Genomic DNA, 21,358 nt, shown 5'->3' on the forward strand with positions numbered 1-21,358 from the left:
GAAACACAAAACACTCTTTTCAAGAATTCAATCAATTTCCACAAATTCCCAGAAATCATGGAGTATTGATGGCAGTTGGCATATAATCTTTACTAATTGACCCCTGCCTTTCTTGGATATTAAAAAATAGAACCTCCATTTTCTAAGCAAGCAGATCAAAAAGATAGCAAATAATCTCTGCTGTCACAGGTCAGCTGTCAGTCTCTAAGATCCTTCAGAGTAGCAGCCATGTTAGTCTGTATCTGCAAAAAGAAAAGGGTATTTTCCACTGCATGCATCCTATAAAGTGAGCTGTAGCTCACGAAAGCTTATGCTCAAATAAATTTGTTAGTCTCTAAGGTGCCACAAGTCCTCCTTTTCTTTTTAAGATCCTTCAGTTACACTTCAGGCTCGGGCATGGTACTGAGACAGCACTTGTTACTTTGGATGACCTATCGATAGACAATGGAATTAACATCCATACTTAACCTGCTGGACCTTTGTGGCATTTGGTTCCATAGGTCACCAAATATAAGTGTCCTGTCTTCAAGAAGCTGTATGGTTGAATGGAAACATCCTGAAATTGCTCGAGTCCCTCCTTTCAAATGGAATCTAGTGAATCATTGTGAACTACTGGTCCTCCATCTCCAAAGTGCTTGCCTATTGAGTCCTACAAAGCAGTTCTCTCCTCATCTTATTCAACATCTGTGTGAAGGCACTGGGAGAGATGGTGAGACAACACAGGCTGATATGTCGATAGTACACAGGTGACATCCTGCTCTACACCACTTTTCAGTTAAACATAAACAGCACCATTTCTCAGCTTCTTAAATGCTTTGCTGAATTCTTATCACCTGGATGAAAAGCAGCTGGCTAAAGGTGAACCCATGCAAGACTGAGGTGCTGCCAATGGTATTTCTCTCATAATGTTGTCCATGACCAAGGGCATTTGCCCTTATATTGGAAGACCTGTGGTCCATGGTGCTGCTGGATGTCTAAATAGCCACTTCTATCTATGGCAAAAGGTTTTATCTCATTCTGTCTGAGACAGACCTAGCCATTGTGTTCTGCATTCATGTCCTCCTGGCTTATTTGTTGCAATTCATATCTAGGAAGGAAGCCACGTGCTCTCATAGCTACAACTACACCTAGTACAGAACACAGCAGCCCATTTAGCAGGGACACTGAACAAATCACTCCATACTTTGCTTTGTGAACTGGTTCCCATTGAACAGAGTGCAAGGTCTGTTCCAGTGTTCATCTCTCTTCATGGGGTTGGTCCCAGCTTCTTGAGAGAAACCACCTCTCCCTCTTTGACTGACTTGCCATGACAGCTATGTTCTACTAGTATAGGTATAATTAAGCTATTGACCAATACAGAAAGGCTGAGTGCAGGTGACCAAACTTCCACAGTTCTGGAGTCCTGAAAGAAATAAGTATGACATGAAAGTATGACCACAAAATTAACCACACAAGTAAATGCAAAACTTTTTTTTCACTGGTTTCAGAGTAACAGCCGTGTTAGTCTGTATTCGCAAAAAGAAAAGGAGTACTTTTCTTTGAGCTCATGCTCAAATAAATTGGTTAGTCTCTAAGGTGCCACAAGTACTCCTTTTCTTTTTTTTTACTGTTTTCCTTCAAATGAGTTCTTTGCACATACACACAACCAACTAATGTAACCACACTATAATCAAGCTATTTCTTACATGAGGTGAGGAAATAAAATTTTCTATTTTTAAATACTTGAAAGTTGTTCATGTTTTGAGGTCTATATAAGAAGTATATAGGTAGAGATAGTGGATGGGTTGTCTTTGTAAACATGTCTCAAATGTAGATTTCATCAGAAAAGTGACTGTGAAAATGGCATCTTGCACAAGGTACAGTTCTTAGTCTATTGATTCTTATGTGCTACCTTTGGCAACATAGGGCTTGTCTATGCTGCCCTGTGGTTCAGACTATGGGGCTGTGAATGGCAGAACACACCAAAGTGCTGAGCTTTTAACTCCCCTGTGTGGAAACTGCGGGCATCAACTAAAGGGTTGATCCACACGGAGGCATTACACCCCAGCATTGTAGTCCATATGGCTATTCATGTTCCTATAGTCTGAATTTCAGGGTAGTGTTACACACAGCCTATTTTTCTTCTGTACAGCTAAATGTGAGCTGGATTCTGTTGCTTAGCGTGCATTAACAGAATTTTGTTACAATCAGCTATCCTTGTTGCAAACCTACTAAAAACAGTTGATTTGCACGTAAGTACTACTTTTCCCCTCAGTAGTATAGGTCTTTTTTTGTTTCAGCTGATGGTCATGCACGAGAAAGAATCACTCTTGGATCTTCGATTCTAGGCTGTATTTGCAGAAAATGACAAATTAAGAAAAAAAAGTTATTTCCATTCTTAGCACATTAATTTGGAAATCAATGACCAACTTGGGGAGCCACCAAAGCTATGTTTAGTCACTTTTTCAGAATAGAATGACACTTGTGGTTAATGGTCATTGCTGAATGAGAGGTACTTCCATGGTAATCTAGGAAATGAGACCACTTGCTGTATGACAGGATGCATCCCTGCACTGGTCATAAATTTCAGGTTTTGAGTCTGAGTGAGGTGCACGAGTTCTGAAGTAATGTGGTTCTCACAAATCGTACTTTCAGCACTATACTGATTTTCTCTTGTTTGCCTCAGACACCGAATTACTTCTGATTTTTGCAGTGATCGCTACATATTCTTAGACTAATAACAGCACTACCCCCTCCTGTGATTTTTTGGAAAGTCTTGAGTTTTAAGAAAAATCTTCAGATGCTAGTCATTTGAGTATGAGAATTTCCGTTTGCATTTTAAAAAAGTTTCTAGCCTTCGTAGTTGCCAAGAAAAACATGTATGTTACCCCCAAGGGCTCAAAAAACAGATGGCAAATAACCATCCCTCCACATGTTTTGACATACAAATTGAGTGGGTTTTTTTTTTTAAATCATGAATTTTTAGGGCCTGACTCATGATTTTTGAAATCTGGGGGTTGGTAATGCTGCATCAGTACAATTCAATGCTCGCTAATGAATTATAGAACAGAGGTCTGGGCAATTGTTAAAGTGAGTTCTGTTCTCCCTCCCCCACCCTCTCCCTGTTGTTACCATGTTTTCTGATCATTTTCACACCCCAGCTCCACGGATGTTAGCAAGGGTGAGCATTCTTACCACAAAAACGTCTATATATAAATTAGGCAGCAAGGTCGTTCAAACATGTGAATGGGATACTGTCAACCTGATTAGCTCCTCTCCCATATCTCCTTTTCCTGGCATCATAACTTTAAATGGGGATCAGTGCTTCCAATGTATTTTTAAAATATCTCCAAACTATAGCCAGTGTCATCTATGTATGTGAAACATGTTCAGGCTGGTTGCTGCTGCTGATCTCCAAGCCCAGTCTGCTTTCCGGGTAGATAACATCTAGCTCTCATATAGCACATCTTAGTGGTAAATCTCAAAAGTGCTCTACAAATACGTTCAGTGTAATTATCCCCGTTTTACAGATGGGGAAACTGAGACACCTAGGTGAAGTGGTTTGCCTAAAGTTACCCAGCAGACCAGGGGCAAAGCCAGAAATGAACCCAGGTCTCCTGAGTGCTCAGTCCACTGTGCCACATGGCCTCCTCTTCAGACCTCTTTGGGTTCTTGAAGACACTGCTCTATTGGGTCTCCAAGATGCTGCTGTATGTAATTGGGGAAACCTATCTGGTGGGCGCCATGCGAACCTTCTTGAAGAGGAGTGGGCTGATACCTTCTTGTTCCTGAAGTCATGAGGTGAGTGGGTGGAATGGAGATTTGAGGAAGTCTGGGGCTGGGGAGTTGCTTTTATTGTAGAGTGGCTCATCACATCAGTAGATAGGCATACTGTACAGCGGTGATACCACCAAAAGTAGTTGCTAAAGGTCCCAGTACCCTGGTGATGGTGGTAGTATTGGGGCATAATGCTGATCCCGTGTGGGGGAAAGCTTTTGGTGGTGCTGATGGTGTGTTGCATCTATCTGCTCTACAAAGTAAGGACAGGAAAGAGAAGTAGGTTCTGTTCAAAGTCATGTGGGCAAACAGCATAGCTACTGTACTAGTAGTATTGGGAAGTGGGGAATATTTTTTTCAATTGTCATTTTTGTAGTTCGAGTAAAGTTAATATAAAATAAAGCTGTATGCATTACAGACATATTTTCTGAAGCCATGAGGGCAGTCCTGCATCAAGCACTTCCTGTAAGGTCTGGAAGAGATTGAATATATAGATTTCCAGGGCAGTTCATGACAATGACTGAAAGGATGTTGAATTCTGCAGTTAAAGTACTTGAGGAACATAAGGCTCTTAGGAAGGTTAATACAACCCATTTTTTAATTTGTAATAAATGGGCAACTTTAAAAATTCATAAACCCATTGCTTTTATCAATGGTTCCCAAGTGGTGGTGGGAGCTGGAAGTGGCTGGCATTTCAACTGGTTTAATATATATCAGAGGAAGAATCTGTTACCACATTGAGTACAATAAGATGGGGGGTGTGCTAGGGCTCAGTGTCTGGGGAGCACTGGCTGGAATAATTCCTTTACAGTACCTTAATGCACTGTATTTACTGGGGGAGTTTAGGGAGCCAAAGTGTGAGACTAATGGTAGTCTCCTTTTTAAAAAAACAAAACCCGTCATCAAACATCAAAACTCAGCCAAACATCAAAATATGCCCAACACGTAACCTGAAATACCTACCAGAAGGTGACTGGGCTAATGAAGAGAAAGGGAGCCTTCGCCGGGAGTAGCAGATCAGATAATAGCACATAATGCTGAGGATGAACAAAACTAATGTATAGGTGAGCAGATAGTCATTATTTAAAATCAAGGCATCTGTCACATGGCCCAGGGAGGGGGTAGGAGGCGGAGGTGACACCTAACCTGAGATTTCAGAGGAGTTTTGGAAAGGTGGGGGGAGGGCAAGGCAGATGATTGATAGGAATAGAAATGTGGGGTTAGGGGTTTGGGAAGGACTGTGTGGGCAGGTTGCAGTAAGGGAGGCTGGGTAAGTGACACCATGGAAGAAACCTGTTCAGATTGGCTGCTGCTTCATCTAGTAGATGCAGATGTGAATTCCAATTAGGTGTGTGCGTGCCCAGACAGAGACTTTTGCCTAGCAGTACATGTAGAGGGGAGGCACTCATAGTTGGGGCCCCTCCCCTGGCTATATGAGGTGACACCACCCAGAACCCCCTCAGTTCCTTCTCAGCGCCTGTGGCTGGAGTTGGAGCTCTGTGCGGTTGTCTCACAACCTTGCATTTTGTTTTAGCCTAATTTATTGGATATAGTTAGTGTTGACAGTGAGTATTCCCTAGTGATGCCCTCACTGGAGTTGAAACGCTCTCCTTTGTGTGGAGGGTCAATCCCCAACAGCAACCTTAACACACGGTCCTTGCTTTGTCTCAGTGAGGCCCACCTTAAAGAGTTCTATTTTATTTGTGAGCCATTTAAGAAGCGCACTCAGGTGGCACAGGATCTTTACCTCAAGCAGCACCTGCTTGAACAGGCAATATAGCCTGATTTGGTACTGAGGCCCTTCTTGGGCTGAAGATCACCCTCTGGCTGGGAGGGCACTGCTGCCTCTCGTTCTGAGGCAGGTGCCTTGCTGAAGAGATGGAGGAACTGTTCTCCGTCGGCACCGAGGAAGAGGTGTCATCGGATCGATCGTGACCACTCCAGGTAATAGGGCGACTTGTCTGCCTCATCCAGGACCAGCATATGGGAAGGCGTGAGCACTTCTGAATACTGAATAGGAAGGGCAGAAACTCCGTACCATTGACTCCGGTTCTAGCCTCCAGACATGAGTCTGGTACCACCAAGGGAGATGCTGGTACTGACTGCATCTGTGTCATTGCCATATCAGGCAGCCACAGACCTCCTCTGCCTTTTGGTCCTGATCTCAGGCTTGGTCTAGGACTTTCCTAGGGCTGTGCCACCTATGGCCCCGTCAATGGAGTGAGCCACTGGATCTCCATGTCTGTCAGCACTGCATCTAGCTCCCTTGCCATGGTGGGGATGGAGCTGGTACCAGAATTAGTGCATGGGGACCTCTGCACTGGGGGACCCTCTTCAGCACCACCGCATTTGATGCCGCAAGTGTTTTGATTGTGGCTCTCACACCTTTTACATCAGTGCATTTGGGTGCTCCAGTACTGCAGTTTCCACTGGGACCAATTCTGCCTGTGGCACTGGCATGCTCAGTACCGATAGTACCGCCTTCATTGGGGGTGCCAATTCCTGCCTCATGCTGGGTGATGGATGAATTGGACATTGCTCTTCCCATGTCACCAAGAACCCGGGGCTCTCATTCAGAGTTGTAATAGTCATCCTCCAACTCTACATCACCTGATGAACTCTGGAGGCTGCCAATGGACCAGTATGGCTCCCAGGGTTGGTGTGTGCCCTGTAGCCAGGATGGAGGACCCTGGCCTGGCCTCATGTGGGCCACCAATGACCAACCCCTATCAATGGCCTTGGAGTCAGTGGGACACTCCTCGTTTGCAGAGATCTTACTCTTCATTCCGCTTGATGCCGAAGTCACCCGCCAGATTGGTGGTTGTTTTGGCTCAACCATGAGCCCAGGCATAGATGGTTTTCCTCTCTGGGGAGCCAATGGAGTCCTCCCTTCCGGGTATGACTTTCTGGGAGCAAGAGCTGGTTTTGGCTCATCTGAGAACTTTGTCTTCATTGCTGAACAATGCTCTGCGGCCTGGTTTGTTCTCCCCTTCTATTCTGGAAGACTTTAGGGCATACCAGGACCTTTTATGCCACATAAGTTGCATAGCTGGGCATCCAGGTGTCGTTCCTCCAAGACAAAATGTACAAACTGGTGGACATTTATAGTCCATTGTCCCAAGAAGAGCAGCCCTCCCAATCAGTGATACGCTCCTTGAGCTGGTGAGTGCCCTGTGGCTTTGGTATCTCCAGTGGCAAAACAATTGGAAAAGTGCTACTTTGTTCCTATGCAGGGATTTGACGGGTTCTATTCCCACCTGGCCCTGAATTCCCTGGTTGTAACAGTGGTAAATGACAGGGCCTGACAGGGTAGATTCAAGTACCCCAAGAGATGGAGACTCCAAGTGGTTGGATTGTCTGGGCAGGAGGATCTATACCTCATCATCTTTACAGATGAGGATTGCAAATCAACAGGCTTTGCTGGCCAAGTAAGATTTCCTCAATTGGTCAACCCTGGCTAAATTTGAGGACCAATTCCCCAAGGCCTCAAGTGAGGCATTCCGGGTGTTCGTTTGCAGAAGGCTTCTTGGTGACCAAAATGTCCCTGCAGTCCATCCTTGGCGGACACCTTGGCTAGGATTATGGCCTCTGCAGTAACTACGAGGAGGTCTTCCTGGTTGCAAAACTCTGGTATCTCTCTGGATATCCAGAAGGCCATCCAAGACTTGCCTTTGGATGGCTGAGTCTTTCTGTCAGACAAGACTGATGACATTTTGCACTCTTTCAAGGATTCCGGTGCTATCCATGCAAAGACGCTGCTATGGGGCACAACAGAAGCAACAATATCACCTACAGCATTCCTTTGTGCAACCTTCCCCACCCCCCCCACAATGGGACTGGCTTAGAAAGAGGGATAAATCCCATAAGAGGAAATAGTTGGGCTTGGGCTTCGGGCAGTCCACGCACCCTCCCTTGGCTCAGGCCAAATGCCCATTTTGACTCCTTTGATGTGAGAACTAGTCCAGTCATTATTCCATCCCCCTGTCCCTTTGGGGACAGGCTAGCTGGCTTTTACAATGCATGGGACACTATTACCTCCCACAGCTGAGTCCTAGACACTGTCAGATTGGCCTACGCAATCCAGTTCTTCTTTGAATACTTGTTCTTGTCAGTTCTAACCAGGTGTGCTCACGCTGCGTGGACGGCTGTGGGAAACTTTCCCCCTTAGCAGCTCCTGTTGGGTCAGCTGGGGAGTCTCCTGGAGTGGCGCCTTCGTGGCGCTCAATCTATGACACTGCTGACCCAACCCCCCTTCAGTTCCTTCTTAACTGTCCATGGCGGCAGTTGGAACTGCGTCTCGCTTGCCTCACAAGTGCTCCCTTAGCTTAGTTATCTAGTTCTCTCTCTTGTTTCTTGTACAATAGTTGTTGTTAGTATAGTTAGCATCGAGGTTGGTGAGCGGGATAGTCCCTATCCCTTCACCCCTTCTTGGGCTCCAGGGGATGCTGCGAGCCCAAGGCTTTAAGTCGTGCAGTGTATGCCACAAGCCCATGCCAAATAGCCACCCCCACAACTGTTGCCTGAGGTGTCTGGGGGAGGCACATCAGTCCAAGTGCTGCAAGATCTGTAGGGTTTTGAAGCCCAGGACTAAAAAGGAGTGTGACTTCCATTTAAAACAGCTGCTCATGGAGGCCGGACTCTGTCCAGCAGCACCTACCTGCCAAGGCTCGGGTCCGAGCGCTTCAGTGCGGAGCGCTCCTGCATTGGTCCACAAATCAGTGCCGAGGAAGGACTCTAGCATGAGAGACCCTCAGCACCGGCAATCCCCGGCACCACAACAAGGCCCAGCGGCCCAGCACTGCTCTACTTCTCCGGTGCCCCACAAGTGCAAAAAGGCTGACGGAGGGCACTCTCCTCAGAGCGCTGTGGGACTGCCAGGGGATGCTTCACTACACCAGAGGAAGGACCTGGCTCCTAGGCAGCAAGTGTCTGTGCTGTCAATTCCGGCGCCCCAGAAGGCACCATCGAGTCTGGCTCTCACTGACTCTCCGGAAGGGTATTGCCAGGTGGAGGTGTTGGAGCCACCCTCCACCGCGGGCACATTTGAGATGATGGCAGCTCAGCCCTGAGCCATTAGAGACAAGCCTCTGGCACTGTTGAGACTGGTACCGTCCAGAGGCAAGTCTGCCATGATGCAGCGCTCCCAGTTGACGGACCGGCACCGCACCTGGCACTGCTCCAGGTCCCCATCACCGCACCACAATTCCCCGGCACCGGCTTCAGTGGGAACACGCATGGCGCCGGGGACATGGTGATCTATCTCCCCGGCACTGTGGGTCAACACCATTCCATGACGCCATCACAGGACCAGCACCGGCATGTGGGACCAGAGCACAGGAGCCATTCACCAGCGCCGGACCTATGGCACCGGTCTCTGTCACGAGACAGCCGGCACCGATTCTCGGTGAGGTCGTCATGGCACTGGTCCCCTACCTCCACTACACGGCACCGAGCACCGGCACAGGGGTCTTCAGCACCACCGTGGTCATCACCCTCAGGATCCTCAGAGTCTGATGCAGACTCATACTATTCGAGGCACAGTTGGCATAAGTCCTGGTAGGGCTGAAGGGATGTGAAGGCGGCCTGGCAGCCACAGTGGCCATCTCCTGCACAATGGCCCTTTTGGAACCCCCGAGCTTACTATCTGGCCCAGGGTACCCCTTCTAGGGCTTCTAGGTCTGTGATCTCAGGACGCCACCTTTCCCAGTCACCTAAAGATAGATCTGCCCCTTGGGGAGCAGAAGCTGCTCTCTCCAGACCGCCCCCCCAGACTACAGAGGTATTGACAGAACCAGCCTGGGACCTACCGATCGCCCAGGAGACATCCGCCCCTGCTGAGCCAGTAGAGGAGCCTAGCTCAGCACAGGAGCAACCCAGGCACGTAAAGGGCCATGAGGACCTTGTACCTCCACTTGCCACATAATCAACCTTGCCCAATGAGATGGTGGCAGGAGCATCAGTTTCAGGACCCCCGGCCATTGACCACAGGGCGTACCAAGACCTGCTCCACCGCATTGCCCTCAACATGGGCCTGCAGGCAGAGGAAGTGACTGAAACAGAGGACCCAGTGGTAAACATCCTTGCGCCAGAAGGTCCGTCCTGGGTGGTGGTATCATTAATAAAGACCATACAAAATAATAATAAAAGCCTGTGGCAGATTCCAGCCTCCATTCCGCCCACTGCCAGGGACATAGAGAGGAAGTACTTTGTCCCGTCTAAGGGAACCAAGTAGTTATTCTCTCACCCACACCGTTGCTCCCTGGTGGTCTCAGCAGTGAATGAAAAGGAGTGCCGGGGCAACAGGCACTGGCCCCCAAGGCTAAGGAGGCCAAACACATGGACCTCTTTGGCAGGAAAATCTATGCTGAAGGAGGCCTCCAGTTGAGGATAGCCAGCTGCGAGTTCGTCATGGAACCAGTCCCAGTAAGTAGCCTTTTCCTCCTTTGCTCCACTTACCTCCTTGGGAAAGTTCAGCCAATATACTTACTGAGGGTTGAAGCAGCCAATAAAGTTTGGTTGCCTCATCCCTCAATATATGGATAGGTGCCAGAAATCCCCATATTTCTCTCCTGTCCCTCTCCATTAGAGCGGACTTATATACTTGGCTGAGGTGTTGATCTGCTGTACTCCTGTGGTTCAGTTCAGCAACAGTCTGTACATCCTGTGGGGGAGGGGACTAAACGAAAAGCGGGAAGAACTGGGGTTAGCAAATCCAGTCACGGACAGGCCTGTAAACAAAAAGAATCCCAGAAAACTAGGATGTACGGTCACCCAACTCGCATGACTATCGCAGCCTAACCTCAGGCTTTTGGTCTGACATTCAACCCCTTGGCACTGCCTCCAAATTCTCAGCCCTTTCTGCTGGACCATAAACTATGGCCCTTATGCCCTTCTCCCGGTGCTCCAGCTTCACTTAAAGATTATTTTCCTGATTAAAATGATTTTTCCCCTCCAAGGAAACCAGATTCATTTAATTTGGAATTACATTGGAAAAGAGTGTCAATGTACTTGTTAAAATATCCCTAATTGTTTCATATCAAAGGCACCAGAATGAAAGGCTGGCCTGTTCTCAAATGCCTTTTCACAACTTGGAACATAGCCGTTTCCATGCAGTTAAGCTGGAACCAGTTAAGTCATAGGGAAGAAATGTTGCAACTCCAGGAAATATCAACCTAGGTACAGTCCTACTTGCTCCCCTCCCCCCTTGACTGCTCCACTGCAGTGCGTCACAAATATTAGCAAATTTATACTTGTTATCCTTATGACAAAGATAGGGAAACAAAGGCACAGAGAGACTGACTTCTGCTAGGTCCCACAATAATTTGTGGCAGAGCCAGGAACAGAACAGTGTGTCTGGGTCCCAGACAGGTTGATCCTATGGTCAAGGCATTTTCTTCTTTAAATGATTTTATAGCTATAAAGATGTCTTATGTACTCTTTGTATGTCTGTGCATATATGTATTTTTACGTATCTATATAACTGTGGAGCCATGTGATAAATAGAGGAGCTGTGAGTATCTCACTGTTCTGAATTTTATCACACACATCTGATTTCTTCAGTTTTCCTCTGTTCATCTTCTGCCAGAACTGCTGACATTTCAAACTTCTGAGCTGATTCAGGGTCACTCATGTTTCTGGAGCAACCTGCCAGAGAAATGTTTCCTTCTTTCTCACCAAAAGTGGAATTACCTTTCCTGAAATGTCACTTCCCTAAGAGCCTATTCAGTTGTGGAAAGGTTTCAGGTCCAATAGCTTGACCCTGCAGAGATAGGAATAGGAGCCTTAGGGCTCTAGAAAAAGAACATCCATAGCATTCCAATGTGTGACACGGCATCTGCTTTTACCTGAGAGATCAGACCTTAAAGCCAAGGTAGTTTAGGTACAGAAAATCTAATCAGATGTTATTCATAGCTCGCTCTGAGCCATATGTTTGGATTCGTGGCAATTAAGGCACCTGGTTTTATAGGCAGAATGAGACAACAAAATGGTCCTAATAATTTTTTTCTTAAGTAATTGTAAAATAGTTTTCCTGTAACCTGTGGTGCATGCAGACTATATGATGGTCTGATGTAAAAATACTGGCATTGGCTTGGTGTATTACGGTATTAATTGGTCCTCATTTGGGATCACTCGCATAACTTGTGGCTTCAGCATTCACGAGTAACGTTATCATGCCTAATATATGCTGATAAAGCCTTTATACTATGCCATGGCGTGTGTGTGGTGTATGTACATATACCTTTTTTAATGAAATATTGATGTATAGTATATGTGCAGCATTTGACAAGGTAACAACAAAGTGATCCATTTCACGGCTTTTAAAACCCCATAGAAATGGCAGATAAGCTTACAGTCTATGCAGACAAGCCAAGTTTTTCAGTACTTTGGAGAGGGAGTTGGAGAAGGGATTCCTTGTAGGTATTTTATATACATTCAATTTAAGTGACTTGCCTAGCTTCACATAGGAACTCCGTGGTAGAGGCAGGGTTAGAATTCAGTTCTCCAGGGTAGAATTCAACTGCCTTAACCATGAGACCATCCTTTCCCTTCTTAAAGTTCCCTGCCTCATACACATCTTTCAGTTTCTGCAAGAAATGAATCGGGGTCCTAGAGACTGTCGTCTTCACTCTAAAATCCTGATTCATTCCCAGAGCATGCGCCATCATGTGCACTGAATGATACAGGGGTCCTGTGGCGAAAAAATAGTACGTGATGAGCCTGGCTAGCTCAGTTGGTAGAACAGCAGACTTTTAATCTGAGGGTCCAGGGTTCAAGTCCCTGGTCAGGCATGCAGAACTTGTCCCCATGTGGCATCCTCCAAGATCTTCAGAAGGCATGTCCTGCTTCATGTTACTCCTTTCTTTAGCGGGGAGGGGTAGCTCGGTGATTTGAGCATTGGCCTGCTAAACGCAGGGTTGTAAATTTAATCCTTGAGGGGGTCATTTAGGGACCTGGGGCAAAAATGGGGATTGGTCCTGCTTGGAGCAGGGGGTTGGACTAGATGACCTCCTGAGGTCCCTACCAACCCTGATTCTATGATTGCATAATTAAAGACTGTATCATCATGCACGCACACAAAGGCTCCAAATTAAGGATATGCAAACTTTTCACATAATTAATGGATCATCTTTAAATCTGTAGCTAGATATTTAGCACCTATTTAATTATTTTTAAGGATAAATGTTTGCTTAATACGAAGAGAATAACAATGAGCTCTGGTGTTTCTCTGTGTAGCGTGGAGGAATGTTGGGGAAGGTAGGGGGGTCACAGTCGGGCCTGGCCAGACCCCACGAGGAGGCAGGGCGGGAGCACCATTCAGCTTTACTTTGCCCCCCACTCTGCTCTAGCCCTGCCCCCAGCCACATCTGTGGCCCTTGTTCCGCTCCTGTCTCAGGCCTGTCCCTGCGTCTGATTGCAGCTCAGCTGCTGGCCCCTGCTCTTGGCCACTGGCCCCTGGCCCCCTCTCAGCGGCCGGCACCCGGCTTCCAGTCACAGCCCCTAGCCTAGCTGCGACTCTGCTCCTGGCCAGGAGGGAGAGGGGTGCACAGACCCATTCTATTACTGGTAAGAGGGGGACACAAGAAGAAAAGTTAGGGGACCACTGGTGTAATGTGTGGTGGTAGGACTTAATTAGTGAATTAATATAAGGCAAGCTGTTACCACTAGATGGCAATATTTTCTTATGCCTATCCACTATTTTGTTTGAGAGAGCTTAATTTCTTCCAGTGAGTTCTAAATTACCTAATGAACTGCTTAAAGATTCTGGTATGGAGATGTCACAAGATCAATTGATTAAGTCTTTAAGATAACTTTAAAGTCACAATACATGTGATAAAACTTTGGGGTCTGTATTTCATTTTGAAGCAAAATATTTGGTATGTGGAGTTTCATGGATCGGAGGTATTATGGTGGCTTATTAACACATTTACTTACTGGAAGATATGACTGAATCTAGAAATATATATTATTATGCAGTTAATCAAATTAAACTAATGCAAATTTACTGTTTTATTGTTTGCCTCCTATAGTCTCCAAAATATTAGTGCTTGTGGTTGAGAGGGAAAAAAATTATTTGGGAATATGGTTAGGATTTAGAGAAATCAGTGAAATGTCTAGAGACATTTAATATATCCATTTTATTCTCTTTCTGGAATTTGTCTAACCTGTGATATATATGGCCTAATGCCATACTGCTTATATAGACAAATCTATTGAATTCCATTCAGTTTGCTTATATAGATTATCTCAGTGTTAATTTGTGCTGCCATTACTTTGCAAACACTTCAAGATGAAAGCCTTTAATGTATTGAATGAAGAAATGATTATCCTGTGCAGTTTTTGCTCTCATTTTTCAGTAGAATTTCTTTTAAATTGCAAAGACCTGACTAGAGCTGGGAAAAGTTTTTCCACACACACTTTTTTTTTTTTTTTTTGGGGGGGGGGGGGGGGTGGGGCGGGGAAGGGAGGGGAGGGGAAGCAAAGGGGGATGCAGATTCAGTGACACCAAAATGTTTCAGAAATTGGTCTTGATTTTGCTCACTCGTTTCAACTGGAAAAACATTCTGAAAAAAGCTAAATGTTTTCTTTCAGCATTTTTGCAATGTTTCATTTTTTGTGTTTGAAAGGACTTTTCATTTCAAAACTTGCTTTGATTAAAAAAAAAAATCAAAAACATTTAAAAGTTGTCGAAATCAAAAGAGCACATTTTGTTTGATCCAAAATGAATTTTTCTACCTTTTAATTTGCCAAAATAATTTGACTTCAGAAATAGAGCTCATTTATGAAAATATTTTGTCTCACACCCTTTGTTCTGACTGGATGACTGTACAGTCCTCTTAGGCCAACAGTATCATTCCTTGTGTGCTTTCAGCGCATATTTCAGTCCATTTTATCAAAAGAACCTGAAGAGTTTTAGTTTGAAACTTAAATAATGATACCTGTGTTCATTCATCAGAGCTCTTTCTAACCTCAGCTGAGGTGATCTGAAGCAAAATACTCTTTACTAGATAATAAAATCTGTTTTCTGCAGCTAAATTATTAGATAAAGGGGTTCAATCTAGCTTGGGTGTAATTTACCAAGAGGCTTTTTATCCTTTACAGGTGGAAAGGAGACAAAACACAACCATTACAGATAAGATACTGAGGAATTCTTAGTTCTTCACTGAGTCTTTTATTTCAATCAGTATTTTAACAAGTGCTCAAAGTTCCCTGGCAGTTTAATCTGGAATACTAAATTGGGAAGAAAAATATTTTCTATAACTTTACAAAAATAAAATTATAGTTTTTTTTTAAAATCCTGGGCTTTAAGCTAATGCACTCCACCATTGACAAGGATGACTTTACATCTCAAAATATGGACTCCCGCCATGTTCTGACCTACGACAGCAGGCACAATGTGTAAACTGTAGTAAAACACACAAGGAGTCTTCTGATCACTTTTTTTGTCTTTGTTCCCTTTTGTGCTTTGAGAGAAGTTAGTTTTTAAAAAAAATACGTGTAAAAATGATTTGCACAACGGCTTCTTTCTCTCGTTGGTTATATTCTGGGTTTTTTATTTTGGGTGCAATGACTTCTTCTGGGCCGGAATGTAACAATGTTGCTACAGAACTCCAGTGTCAAGTTGCACGGCTGCGAAAAACCCCTTGTTTTATCCTTTCACTTTTTAAAAGTATTTGAACCTATATGATATACATTACTCCATTCACAGGTCCTCCATTACTGAGCCTTTACACCTTAGGCTGACAGGCTGTGGAGCCACGTGACACAAACTATAGATTGGAATTTATTTGTATTGTGCCATAGGTGTACATGGTGCTATACAACTTAAATGAGTGTGATGAAATTAAAGGATCAATAACTTGTGCAATTCTCAGCTATCTCATTTGCATATGTGACCTAACCGCATACATCTTGTAGAGAACAGAGATGGCATATTTTACTTGTAATTTTGAAGATTTGTTCCTATCTCAGCCATGTAATATTGAAGACAAGCTAATGGGTAACTAATAATAACCATATTTAAAACAATATACATTGTGTATGGACACAGGGAGGCATTTCTTTTTTTCATTTGAAAAAAAAAAAAAACACAGCCGATGAATATGCAAAGGACCTTGTTCATAACTATATACCTGGACATTATGTTTCACAGGCAATATTAGAAGTGAACTGGAAAAGTCCCAGATTGAATTCCTATACTAATGCAATATAAAAATGTTCATCTAGTGATTCCTTTTTTAACCATATCTATGGTAGTGAAAATATGAATTGTGCATAGATGTGAATTAAACTTTTGTCACATCAGCAAGTGGTCTAATTAAGAAAACTATGCAAATCCAACTCCTCGCAAACTGGTAATTCAAAGTCTGCCATTATTACTATTATTATTTAATTTAACCACTTTGGTTTCTATTAGATAGTCACATGGAAAGAAGGACCAGATCACCTAATGAGTCTTTCCCACAAAGTTTGTCTTTAAGTGCTGAGACCATGCCTGGAAAACTCGGGTGAAGAGGGGGCAATTCTACAGAAAACATTCTGGGGCCTGTGAAATAGGAGTCAATGGGGGAGTCTGAGCATAACCATCACCCCTGAAATAGGGTTTGTTTCCCTGCTGATACTAGACTCAACTGAATTAGTTCCCCATTTTAAACAGATGCCCTTCACATGATGTTGTGGAGGGGAGCTCTCCCCTGAGTGTGCCCCCTTTCTTCCCAGCCACATCCTCCCAACCCTGTAGAGCCTCAAACTTAATGTGACCCTGTGTAGGGGCTTGTGTACTGAAAGGAAGGGTGGGAGTGCTCTGTATTTGTGAAACCCCATTCCCTCTGGTGAAATTTGCTCCATCTTTTCAAATTTTCTGCTGTTTCTCTGCTCTCTACGTTGAAAGGAGGAAGACATGATTTGGCCCATGGGGGGTATGTTTGCTGCTAGAATCCTTTCTTTACTTCCTACCTACTGCCACTTTACAATTCTTAATCTACTTTAGCAGACGGGTGGTTTTTTTTATGATTTGTGTTATGGTCCCAGCCCCTTCATTATTTTGTCTGCCCCTAACCAAATGAAATTCGAGGCAGGAACATTGCATAGAAAGGGTATAAGGGGTAGCGAGTACAACAGCATGGAGCAATCCACTAATACTTCTGCAACTTACATATACTGTGCATATCTGCTGAAATAATGTTTTCTCTATCTGATTTCGTAACTAGTTAGTAAATACAATGGGAGGGATGAATTGCATACCTAATGTAATTGAATGAGAAAAATACTTACATCCCACTAAACCTTTGGTTGTTTTTACAAGTTAAACAACGATATGTAAAAATAGCTTAAATTACTTTGGATGTTACTTAGGAGAATTTTCCATTTAACTTCTGACAGGAGGATAGTTTTATATATTTTTTTTCTTTTGTGTAAAACCTGTAAGATAGATCCTTGTAGGGTTTCTTTATATATACATATCTACAGCAGAGTCCTAAAGAATAAGACTAAAGCCATTATCACAGTATTAACACAATACTATACAGAGTGATTCCTGATAGTTAAATTCTGATGAGAAACTGAGTACTAGGGGGAACTGAACCACAACAGCAAAATGGCAGAGCCAACCAAAGCAGGAGCTTTAGGTTTACCATAGTAGTTAAAAAGCCAAGTACGTCTGCAGTCGTAAAGTGCAATTACTGTTGTGCAGTCATGTCAGGCCAGGGATCAGACTGGACGAAGTTCAAAGCAAAAACATCAAACGAGTGCCGTTCAGGATTCAAGGAGGGGAAAAAAATAAGGAAAAGAACAACAGTTCTCAGGCATTCCAGTGCATCAAGAAAATAAATGTCCTTTTCTTTCTGAAAAGAAAAACCCTCAGGCATATGGAACCCTAGTTTTATAGTCATGAAAAATAGATTTTTCCTTTCAACTGAGAATGTTCCAATGTGACACAGTACAAATAAACAACATCAGGGTAAGGACAAATACACTGGAGTCCTTTTTTGGTGCCTCACTGCTATAGCGGTCTATTTTGTTCTCCTCTGATGACTCTTCAGGTCTCGGTGCTGATGAAGCACACTGAACTAATGGCATCTGATAAGAAGTGGCTCTCTTCTCTGGTCTGTCTGGACTGGACCCATCACTAGGTCTCTGGCCATTATACAATAAGTAGCTACCCCTGGCATCCTGCTCCATTTTGAAGATTTCATACTCTGTGTGTGGTAGGCGGATCCCCAAAGCAACACAGCCATTGGTATGAGTAACATCCTGTTGTACTCCAACTTGCCATGATCCCTCTGCTCCACACTCATTCCCATTGAAGACATTCAGTAGAGAGGCTGTAGCTATATCCATGGGGGTGACTTTCATGTGATTTACTGTAAAGGAAAAAGAGAAAGCTAAATATCTCTGAGGGACAAAGCAAAAGTCAAGGTGACAGCCCTGAATTCAGAGATGCAACAAAGGGCTTGAGTCTCTCGATTGGTTGGTTTAGCTATAAAGACAGAGGAAGAAGGATACAATAAAACTTTACTCAGAATTTTAATTAATATTAGTTCCACGGGCAACATGAGAATTTTTAAGATAGTCCACAAAGATAATGACCTAACAAATTCCAAATGGACACCTCAAACCTCAGAAAATGTAACAGTTTCACCATCTCTCATAGGCTATCCATACCATCATATGAATTACATCTTTAGGTCTGAATTATAGAGAGATACCCTATCCCATGTCTTAAAAATAACCGCAGTGTATAATTTCAAACATAAGTCTTACAACTTTCTGCAATTCTAGCTATGCTGACCAGATTTCAGTGGAGTTTGGCATGTAAGCGCTGATTTTCATCAGCTCAATTGCAACAGACCTGAAGAAAAGCTAAACTGAATGGGTTTAGGGGAACTTAAATGGAGTTTGCACTACGGATGAATTTGGCCCAGTATGTTACATAAAAAGAGAACTGGGGTTTTCAGTGGATTAGCATTGTCAAACTTCACCAAAAATAAAACAAAATCCTTCACAACCCTCCAGAAATGTAAATTCTGCTGTAGGATATTAGCAACGTATATGTGATTCCAGAATTTTTTTAAAGCAGAACTTCTCAGAATTTTCATGTTGAGATTTTATAACCGTGTATGTGTTTGGGTGGTCTCACGATCCATATTATTTCCCAGGTGCTACACAAAGGTCAACTGAAGAAAACTAACAGTTCATCCTCTTGGTTTTCTAGTGCTGGATTCTCATATGTTCAGCAGCACGTTGAACAATACATTATAAATAAGCAGCATGGGTGAAATGCTGACCTTACTGAAGTTTTCACCCCACGTAATTATTTCCAGGTAACCAACCACGGCTCTGTGTTGCTTTTGTGAGCAGAACCTCTGCCAGACTGGAGCAACCCTTAGGCTCCTTTGGAAATTCTGTCCTAATCTGTTAGTTCCTCCAGTCAGGCTCTTTCCTAAATTGGAGACATAGGAGAGTCTAAAAGGGCATATGAGGCTTCTCAAATGTTATTTCAAGTTAGACCACAGGGGCCTGTGAATCTTGCCAGATCTCAAGCTAAGCAGAAAGGTATAGTCAGTGCTTGGTGGTGATTCCATAGGTGACATTGTCAATGCTGAAGCAATTTTCCAGGGTGATACCAAGGGGGGAGGGATTGTCTTTTTGTCTTAAGATGCTAAAGCTACTGCTCTCTTGCTGTGAAAGATTCTACAGTATTCTTTATAAGAGGAGAGTGCTTTCACCACATTTATCTCACCATTTGGATAACTGAATTCTGCCCATATGCTTCAATAGATATTCTTCACTTAGTGACTGAAGCTGTTTTGTAGTTTTGCTGTGCATTTAAAAGTTACTACATTTTGTCTCAGAAGTTGCTGCATTTCTGTGTGTGTGTGTGTGTGAGAGAGACGTGACCCCTCTGCATAGTTTGCATATCAGCTTGGGAAGTTCTTGACACTATACCAATTTTGAATTCTTATCATTGGCAACTTTCACCCAGCTACGAACAACCTATCTGCTTTCTCAGTGATGGAACAAAACTGCGCAACGTAGCGGTCGTACCTTTAAACACAAACTCTGTTCCTCCCATCACTTTGGAAGAGTACACTCCCCTGCTGTAGCGCCCTTTGGCATAGATGGTAAAGGTGGGGTGCTTACAGATGGGATCAGAGTAGTGGTAATAATGACCTTCCCAGGTGTTGTTGTTGTCGTGGAAGATGAAGTGCCTGGTGAGAAAGAGGACTTCAGGACGCACCTCACAGCGCTGGCTCACCCATTCTCCATGCAATCCAATAGTCAAATCGGCCTTTGGAGGTAAGATTGGAGGATGATGCTCATCTGACCGGTAAATGATTCTACATGCTATACAGGTATGATCATGATTCTGAAACAAAGTGGAGAAAAACCCTGTTAGACACTCTCCTCAGTGAAGACCATGATGTTTGTGTCATGTTGAAATCAACCTCACATCTAAGGATTTCAAATGTTTGCCTCATTTTACTGTAGATTCCGTACGTCAGAGTGATGTACCTGAAATATGGTGCACACAGCATATTTTGCAGCAGGGAGAAGGTTAAGATATTAATTTCTTCTCATGGGTTTACCTTGAACAAATATTTTATTTCAGGTATTTATTGTTTCCTTCATTTGGAAGGGAAAAAAAACTTTGAATCTATAATGCTGGCAGAATGGCTAACTCATAAGTAGTTGCCTTAAAAACCTGCTCTTCATTTCATTAAAAAGAAATGTTCAGCTCTGACTTTTTATTAATTACCTCTTTTTAATGATTAACTTTAGATGCGGTGGATATGTACATACATCCTCCTAACTTTAATTTGGTTAGCAGTCTGGAAAATTAATATCCTGCTATTTAAACTTTAGGCTTTCGTGTAAAATATCAACGCAAAAATATTTCATTTCCAGGGTACCTGCGTGAAGGGACTCTGTCAATTCTCCTCTCAATGACATGCACGCAACTCCACTCACTTAAATGTAGTTGCATAGGTGTGTGTAAGCAAAGTTTGGCCCTAAACTTAAAAACAGAACATCAACTTTCTCCTGTGTGCTACTAATAAAACACCATTGATGAGTAAACTGTGAGAATGTATTTTTCACAACTGATTTACTTCTTGCTTTTCACTCATTTTGGACAGTCAGTCTCTATGGATAGAAGTTCCATGCTTGAATAGTAAGAGTATAGCTGCAGAAATATACTACCAACCATGTGACCAGGGTGGTCAGGGTGACTGTGAAATGCTCAGGGAGATTAGAGAGGTTACAAAAACAGAAAACACAATAATACCGGGGGATTTCAACTATTCCCATATTGACTGGGTACATGTCACTTCAGCAGCGGATGTAGAGAGAAAATTTTTTGACTCCATTAATGACTGTTTCTTGGAGCAGGTAGTCCTGGAACACTCAAAGGGAGAAGCAATTCTTGATTTAGTCCTAAGCAGAGCACAGGATCTGGTCCAAGAACTGAATAAAGCTGAACCACTCGGTCAGAGCAATCATAATGTAATTAAATTTAACATCCTTGTAGGGGGAAAAATACCGAAGGAAAACACCACAGTAGCATTTAAGTACAAAAAGGGAAACTACACAAAAATGAGGACAC

At 43.6% G+C, this 21,358-nt stretch overlaps 1 protein-coding gene and 1 non-coding gene across 2 annotated transcripts in view; one reads left to right on the forward strand and one right to left on the reverse strand.

Moving 5' to 3' along the window:
- Window positions 1-12,472: 12,472 nt before the first annotated feature.
- TRNAK-UUU (transfer RNA lysine (anticodon UUU)) lies at window positions 12,473-12,545 on the forward strand. The gene has a single exon. It is a non-coding gene; the product is annotated as a tRNA-Lys (tRNA).
- A 1,995-nt stretch (window positions 12,546-14,540) lies between these two features.
- Window positions 14,541-21,358, reverse strand: part of APCDD1 (APC down-regulated 1) — a 39,933-nt gene continuing 33,115 nt past the window's right edge. Inside the window, exons 4-5 of the mRNA XM_073331606.2 lie at window positions 19,801-20,122; window positions 14,541-18,116 (exon numbers count right to left, since the gene is read on the reverse strand). Of these exons, the coding sequence (XP_073187707.1) occupies window positions 17,665-18,116; window positions 19,801-20,122 (774 nt within the window). The 3' untranslated portion in view covers window positions 14,541-17,664. The remainder of the gene's footprint in view (window positions 18,117-19,800; window positions 20,123-21,358) is intronic.

Source organism: Lepidochelys kempii, chromosome 2 (genome assembly GCF_965140285.1).
Source record: "Lepidochelys kempii isolate rLepKem1 chromosome 2, rLepKem1.hap1, whole genome shotgun sequence".
Classification (NCBI taxonomy): domain Eukaryota; kingdom Metazoa; phylum Chordata; order Testudines; family Cheloniidae; genus Lepidochelys; species Lepidochelys kempii.